At 34.4% G+C, this 8,456-nt stretch overlaps 1 protein-coding gene across 1 annotated transcript; it reads right to left on the bottom strand.

Moving 5' to 3' along the window:
- Positions 1 to 1,878: 1,878 nt before the first annotated feature.
- On the bottom strand, positions 1,879 to 6,934 carry LOC131596323 (uncharacterized). Its single transcript, XM_058868945.1, has 5 exons — positions 6,620 to 6,934; positions 6,364 to 6,517; positions 5,841 to 5,938; positions 5,403 to 5,468; positions 1,879 to 2,243 (listed from the first exon to the last, which is right to left on the bottom strand). The coding sequence occupies exons 1-5, from the start codon at positions 6,797 to 6,799 to the stop codon at positions 2,205 to 2,207; spliced, it is 537 nt and encodes a 178-aa protein (XP_058724928.1). The 5' UTR covers positions 6,800 to 6,934; the 3' UTR covers positions 1,879 to 2,204.
- Between the last annotated feature and the right edge of the window lie 1,522 nt (positions 6,935 to 8,456).

The following is an 8,456-nucleotide window of genomic DNA, read 5'->3' as shown; positions in this document are numbered from 1 at the left end:
TGTCATTAAATGTTTCTGATGCCGCGAAGATATGTTTTTATCTTGTGCATTAGTCAAACTGATTTTTGTTGCAGAAATGGTACATCCAAGTTTAATTATTTTCAAGCATTTAGTGATAGATCAACTGAATCTGCAACAATGTTTGTGATGCAAAATTGGTTCAATCATGCTTCAAACTTTGTTTACATAATTTTGGGACCACTATCACATTCAGTAACAAATTTCTCATATTCACTTATTCGGTTTGATATATACTTGATCTCTACATAACACCGATACTTCTGAAAAAATATATTTTCGTGTGTTTGGATCGGTATCAGATACTTGCACCAACACTTATGTTTTTGTGTTCAAGTTAAAATTAAATTTGACGTGCCAGTGTTTCATATACTTGATCTTATATTAAAATTAAGGGTCAAAATTTTAATTTTAATATTTTTTATTTTAACAAAAAAAAATTAATGTTTTATCTATAAATTCAAAGCTTTATTCAACAATGCAAATATTTCTAATGCACTAGTTATGGGTGCAAGAAATCTTATTTTATAATTTTTTTGTCTACTAAATAATTGACACTGCTAAGTGGTCCCCCATAACAAATGCTGAAACATATTTAGTTGTTAAAAAATAAAAACAAAATTTAATAATCAAAAATATAAACCATGACAACTTAATATCCATTGATTAGATTTGTATGTCGGTGAAATGTATTGTCCTTTCTAAAAAAATATCTTCTTCAATATTTATAGTAAGAATTAGAGAATATAAATTAAAAGAAAAAGTAATGATATAATGATACTTTATTTCTCTCAAATTATATGATATTTTGATTATTTCAAACTATTTAAAAAAATATGTAATTGACCTTAACAGCTTCCTATTTTGAAAAAACATGTGATTAATTTTGTATAAAAACAAAGAATTACATATAACTTTAGAAATTGTTCTCATTAATAAAAAATTATTAATGTAGTATTAATAATTAATAATATAAAACAATTTATAATTTAGAAAAAACAATGTAACTTATAATTAAAACTAAAAAAAAGTAAGTATTTCTCCTACGGTATTTTTTTTATTAGCAAATATAAGAAACTAATTTATGACAATAATTTTATGAAGGAGATTAAATTGGGACAAAGTTGTCATAATTTATATAAAAAAAATTATTTTTCTTAAGAGTAAATCAAATTAAGGAATCTTCATTTCAAAGTATGTTATTTATTTCATTGGATATAATATAACTTGTTTTAAACTAAAAATGGACCTTTAATTATTTTCTTATATAATATGTGTAGTAAAATTAGACAATATAAGACCTTCTAAAAAGGATATCCTTGTCTATTTGGACATTAAGATGAGAAATCAAAATACATTGGATATCTCATACAATTGCATGGAGACAGAATGTAGATTATTATTTATATGGTTGGCAAATCAATCAAGATAAACTTATAAATTCAGATTCAAAATCATGCTAGAAGCAATTGCAAATCATCATGTTATAGTCATGGAATACCATGACTAAATGGTCAACAAATCCAATTTTGTTCACGGTCAATAATGTCATAGACATAACTCAATTCCAGTAATCCTAATTATCCCCATCTAAAAAATAGGAATCAAGAACAAACACAATCCTTAGAATGAGGAGAGAGTGATAGTAGAATCAACCTATTAGGCTGACAACATTGAGATTCAGAATTGAAGATATACACACTAAATGGTCAATCATTAGTTTAAACCACACTATGCAATGCCAACCTACTTCACAATCGGCAGTTAAAGGTGAATCAAGATAAGCATTTGAAAGAAGGATGCTAAGAGTATTTCCTCCCCTAATAATTTAATAGCTAATATTTGTCTACAAAAGAAGCATTTAAAAGAAATCAAAAGTTTAGATGCTTCATTGCAAGGGAGATTCTAGTATGCCATTTTCCTTTACATCAGATTTGCAGAAGAGATATAGAGATATATAATGTGCAAATACTATAATACTAAATACAAATAGAAATGTTATTCAAAGCACTTTAGTCCACTACAAACCCGGTCTAATATTGGTGACAGCACGCATTCGTAACATTTATCATAATTAAGAAACAAGTCATGCCTCATGAGGTCCTTTGAGACCGTTACAACATTCTAACAGCGTTGAATCCTTAATTTCCTCAAGTGAAGCCACCAAAAAAGTAAGAACTAGAGCATCAACCAAAATTTAAACCACCACCTGAGTATTCCACCTCCTGAAGAAACATAAAATGTAAAGGTCATGAGTACATAAAACAGAGAAACCAAAGGCACTGTGCAGCTCATGAAAATTACAAAAGGATAAAGTAAGAGAGATGCTAACGAGTTATAAATTTTTTTAGGTGGATTAAACTAGTTATGGAATTGATTTTGAAATCAAGCATTCATTTATGAAATTAAAAAGTGGTCACAAGTTTATTTTATAGCGTAAAGCCGTAAACAACATGTGTAAGAGTTTGTGACAGCATTGCAATAATTCTGTGGGTGGTTGAAATAGAGGAGGGTCTCAAGTGTTTTATGTGATAAGAAAAATACCGTTCAAACTGAAGGGAAAATTTTATTTGACAACTACAAGATTGACGATGTTGTGCAAGACAGAATGTTGGATTATAAAGAACCAACAAATAAACTAAGTGTAACAGAGTTGAGGATGTTGCGTTGGACTGGATGTATGATAAGACTAGACAAGATAATATTAAAAATGACAATAAACATGGCTCAGTATTACTAAAGAAGGGAGAATGTTGCATTAGAGGTGAATTCACTCACCACATTGGCTTAATGGGTTCATTGCAACCTTGCAATCATGTGTTTGCTCATGTTTACTTGTTCAGGACTACGTATATGTTGGGAGCTATATGATTGAGACTGATACAATATCATTCACCTCCTTTGCAGATGGGTTCGCATCTGTTGAGTCAAGTGCCACAACTAAGTTTAATGGGCTCTGCACTGTGGATTCCTGTCGTTCAATTATTTTGAAATGCTTTGTAGCCTCCTTTAAGATAAAGGAGTCTACAACAATCAGAGTTTTCAAATGTTCTAACCCTAATGAGTCAACTCCATGTGAGTCTACCTGAGTTTACAGTAAGTGAGTTAAGCTCAATATAGACTAGTTCAATTCTATGTGTTAACTTTGAGAGTTAAGCTCAATATAGGCTAGTTCAATTCTATGTGCCAACTTGAGAGTTTGACAACCATGTCTTAACCACTAAAACACGGTCAACTCCATACTATTAAGAGGATGCCAAGAAGGTTGGTTGAGTCATATAGTAGCCAGTGCCCAAATAAGTAAAGCCATTACATCAGGTGCCACCTTTTCCTAAGGCCATTTAGGAGGAACTCAACATTGATTTTATCGTAGCACTTTGTAGGTATAAAGGGTATAATGCAATTTCAGTGTATGCTGACATGCTCAGAAAATTACTCACTATACTCCCCCAAGCACCTATAATCAACACGCTCCACTGCAGATGCTTTTACTTGAAGATGTTTTGCAAACATACCATCATCATTTCTATTGTATGTGATAGGGACCCCACCTTCTTGAGATATTTTTGGCAGAACCTTCTTAGGTTGAAAGATACTATGTTGCTTGGTGCAGATGGGCATTACCTACCATCCTTAAATGGAAAGCCAGACAAAAGTTCTAAACTGTACCCTGGAGGAAACTTGACTGTGTTACTTAATTGAAGAACAACCGAGGGCCTGGTATGAGGTTCTACATTGGGGCAATTGCCAGTACAACCAGTTACAAGAGTGCAGTAAACTGCTGTCTCATTGAAGTGGCATTGGATGCCCTCCACCATCACTGTCAAAGTTCAAATCAGAAGGAATATTAAAAGATGCAATGGCCCGGGATTGGATGAATAGAAATGAAACCGCAAGGCAGATCAAGTTCCATCTTGACAGAGCTCAATCCCATCTGACCCATTAGGCTAATGCTCACATGAAACCCTCTAGTTTTCAACAAGATTGGGCCTAGATGAAAATAAGGCCCACTGCAAGGAACAAACCTAGTCATCTTTTCCCACCCTTATAGGTTCCCCCAAACCCTTGGCGAAAAGTTAAAAATGTCCCCAATTTTCGGAGATGCATCTCCGGACGCACCATTTTCCCACAAAATAAGCACAAATGGGTGAGCGAAATTTTTATGGGGTATATTCGGAGATGCATCTCCGAAAACACCCGATAATACAGACATTTAAATAGCTAAAAATGCACTCAGGAATGTTTTCGGAGATGCATCTCTGAATTAATTTTTGGCAAAATGGGGTGGTTGTGTTAAAATAGCTAAAAATGCACTCAGGAATGTTTTCGGAGAAGCATGTCCGAATTAATTTTTGGCAAAAATGGGGTGGTTGTGTTTAAATAGTTAGATATGCACTCGGAAATGTTTTTGAAGATGCATCTCCGAATTAATTTTTTGGCAAGAATAGGGTGGCTGCTTGATTTACAAAGGATGAGGTGATATAAGGTGCGTTCGAAGATGCATCTCCAAAAAAACCTAAGGGCAATTTCGGATTTTCAAAGGTGTGAGCCACACTCAAACAGTGGGAAAAGAAATTGCCTTTTATTATTATCCCTATTTGGTTCTCAGATAAGTGGGACGAAGTGCTTTCCAACTCTAGTTACCTACACAAGCTCATACCCACCCTAAATTTCATGTATATTGTTATTATTTCCTAATTGTTTGCCTTTCATAGTTGTGGATTAACATGCAATGGCAGGAAAGGCCTGGCAAACAAATCGCTACTTTGGAGGACAGATTTGGTATTTATGACCAGTTTCAAGACCTTAACCTTGAGCACAAAGATTGGATTTTTAACAGACGTATTGCTAGTAGGAATAGGCTTCAGCAACAAAATAAGGTTAGGGAGATGAATACACGAATCAAGGAATACTGCGACAGCAAGTGGGTAATAGTCAAAACAATTTCTTGCAGCATTGATTAGTTAGGAGTTGGAGTAATCAAAAATAGAGACTGTTGGGATAGTAGTCAATTAACTTAAATCATCTCCTTATATATCAGCATAAGAGAAATAATGAACCCCTTCTTCATCTCTCTAGATCATTATCAATTTCCAGTTTGTCGGTACAGGTTCCTATTAATCTTCCACCATCAATTTTACAAGATGAGATAGTGATAAGATGACAACTATTTATCAAATTGAATTCAGGCTTATAAAGCATGTAGCCGCAACTCAATAGAATAAAGCAACAAAGTGTTGAAGTAATTTATTTAATCAAGAGGAGCTAGAAAATGCTTCAGGGTTTTGTCATAATACCTTGAAGCCGGCAAGATAATGTGTCAATTTATTAAAAAAGAAAATTTATCATGCACTTAATATATTTATATATAAAAAAGTTCCAACCTGAGCAGGTGCTAGGGACGACACCCAATCTGATGTGTGAGTTGGAAGCAGTCCCAATGAATTGAGCTGCAGAAGAGGACAGACACATAAATAAGGGGGAAAATAACAAGTAAATGGCACCAAGATTGTCAAACTTGAAAATCTAGATAAACTTATGGCAACAAAAAATTAGCTTCCTAAACTAAAAATATGTTGTAGAACATAAGCAATTTAACCAAACCCAAACTATCCAACAAGATTAACCAAAATTGTAAACTTTGAGGTAAACAAAAAACCATGTATATACTTAGGATTGTAAATTCACCGCTAAAATCAAGAGTTTACCAGTTTTTTCAAAGTTAAGCAATTTAACTCACAGACTTACAAAAAGAACCAAAAGAGTTAACAAGCCATTTAACTCATTTTTGTGTCAAGGCATAATATGAATACAAATATTACCTTCCAAACACCTAGAGCCATGCCTCCCAAATTAAGGGCAATGAATAACAACTTAGGCCCAAGAAGATCCACTTTGGCGTCTTTATAAGGTTCAAACACTGCAAAAAAAATTATAAAAAGCATGCATAAATGATCACAGAACAAACTGAAACATGAAGAATGAACAAGACTACAAGATAATCGAAAACTAATAGCATGTTTGACAAGGCTTTTTTTTGGACCGGGAGAGAGAACTGCTTCTTTTTCTCTTCGAACGCACTTAAGGTCATAAAACATAAAAGCTTTTGATTAAGGTTTTAAACTGTGATCGCAGTTGTGTCACAATTCCTGAAACGGCATACAAATGAAGGTGTGCAATACCGCACAAGGTTCAAAATTTATCACTAGTAAACCTTGACTAAATAAGTCCTCATAAAATATTGTTCACTATTTAACAGTGGTTAAATAGGGTCTCTATTAATGTTGCCAGGGTTAAACTGACTATGGCACCAAGTTACGAAGTAGATGTAGAGAGAGAGCATACTCTTTCCAACAGTTTGTAAGGCACTGATGGGTTGCCAAAGAGCCGAGAAAGTAATCCCAATGCTAAACAAGTGAACAGTGTTACCAGCCATCCACATCATGAACCCCATCATCAACAAATTCTTAAAAGGGGCTTGTGCAACTTCCCAGGCTTTCTGTTTCCAAAAACACAACAATAATTAAAAAACAAACTGCATTAATAACTAATTTAGGGTTTTGAACAAGAACCACACAATTGAATGAAAAAAAGCTTCAACCTGAGATTTCCAACTGGATTCAGCATCCTTCTTTTGGCGACTAAGAGTTGAATCGTCTTGATCGAGGGAAGCGCGTGAGAAGCCGGGAGGATCGAGAATATCGCGAGTAGTGGAATTATCGGAGAAATCAACGGCCCACCTTCTTCCGGATGATCCGATCGCAGCCTTTCCTTTCTCCATTGAATTGAATTGAAGAAAGCTCTGATTTTGATTTTCTCTTTGTGTGTGTCGCTGCTACTAGCGAAGAGAATCTCAATAAGGGTTTATTTGGATCGCGGAATTCACGGTTGCGAAACTACTATACTAATGTCGTTTCATTGTTTTGGTTGTCTATTTTTTTTTTTTAAAAACAAATTTTTTATAAATTTGTCCATTCTAAAAAGTGAAAAGTTATTTATTATTAATTTTTTTTTATTTCTGATTCACCTAATAACATACTTATCCCTTCGGCCATAAACCGGTTCAGAATGATTAATTTGTCTTCATGCTTTTGTAGATGTACTTTCGGAAGCACTTTTTTTATTTAACGTTGTTTTATTCAGTAGTTGCACTTACGGAACTCTTCCGTAGATGTAGTTACGGAACTAACCCAGAATCAGAAAATCCAAACAACAACATTTGTAACGATAAAAGATCCATTCATTGATTAAAATCAGCATTGATTAAAAGATACATCAAAATTTCAAATAGAAAATTAAGAAAACTAAGAGATCTAAGAAATTACAACAGTTAAAACAATGTCATTTGATCCATGCATCATTAGAATGGAATCAACGTCGCCTTCCACTTCATCCCATCAACGTTCCTTTTCTTCGGTCTCAAACGAGGTCCTTGTTCTAAGCCTCTGGATCCTTCTGATGACTTCGTCGGGTCTGTACTCCTCCTCTAAAAAAGACATGAGAGTCCTTTTGAGTTGGTCGAAGGAATGGATGTTCCAAAATTTAACCGGCATGAGGGTTTGACGGAAGAGAAAATAACATGCACATCCCTTCTGCGATAAACCGGTTCAAGATCGGGACGCTTGGATGATGTTCGCTGCCATGAACAAGGTCATATGTGAGCCATTTTTGTGTTTGTGTTTGTGTTTGTGTGTAATAATGCAACCCTAGAAACCCCAACTTTATAGAAGCCTTTGGTAATTATGGACCACAAAAATTCTGTCACGGAACGTTCCTTTGATATATCCACGGAAGGGTCATGGATTTCTCCATTTCGTAGATGCATCTACGGTAAACACCCATAATTTTCAAAATCATACCCTTCCGTAGATAGATCTACAGAAGTTTCCCAATTAGTTTTTTAACATAACAGAATATAGTAGCAGCAATGGTATTAGTAGAATGAAAAAGAAACAAACACATAAACATACAAACTAATACTTAACAAAAAAGGATTATATTGCAATGTTATAGAGTACATATATTACACTTTGAAACTAGAAAATACATCAAAAAAAATTGTCGCCGGCTAATCTATTGGAGGTTCTAATCTTAACTTTTTGGCATTTGATTTATTTTCGATGTTGTTCAACCTTTAGAAATTGTGCATCCTATCCACAAACGATCCGGCCACGTCTCGGCAGCTTCGGTATGATGAAGCGCACATTCTGGTGAGGTAGGTAGTATGGGGCATCCCGATTTCAAGTAAACTTGCACAAAATGTTGCGATTTTGCGATCCATCCAACACACATAATACGATCATTTGGATTTGTAGGAGGTGGTCGGAGCGGAAAAAAGGTTTCCGAAAAACCATAACGCGTCAAGTCAATGCATACCATGTCATATGCGCATGCAATAAGATGTCCCATTTTTGGGAATTTCATCCATTTTGAAGTCG

This window comes from Vicia villosa, linkage group LG4, assembly GCF_029867415.1.
Source record: "Vicia villosa cultivar HV-30 ecotype Madison, WI linkage group LG4, Vvil1.0, whole genome shotgun sequence".
Taxonomy (NCBI): domain Eukaryota; kingdom Viridiplantae; phylum Streptophyta; class Magnoliopsida; order Fabales; family Fabaceae; genus Vicia; species Vicia villosa.
Note: the sequence above shows the minus strand (reverse complement) of the source record. Positions and strands in the feature narration are given on the sequence as shown.

What these genes read in the sequence shown, in the direction of transcription:
- LOC131596323 (XM_058868945.1), bottom strand. Translation starts at nt 6,799, where the DNA reads ATGGAGAAAGGAAAGGCTGCGATCGGATCATCCGGAAGAAGGTGGGCC. An exon ending in TGGCTCTAGGTGTTTGGAAG is followed by an intron (nt 5,469 to 5,840) that starts GTAATATTTGTA and finishes CCTCTTCTGCAG; the next exon opens with CTCAATTCATTGGGACTGCT. An exon ending in CGTCCCTAGCACCTGCTCAG is followed by an intron (nt 2,244 to 5,402) that starts GTTGGAACTTTT and finishes ATGTTTCTTCAG; the next exon opens with GAGGTGGAATACTCAGGTGG.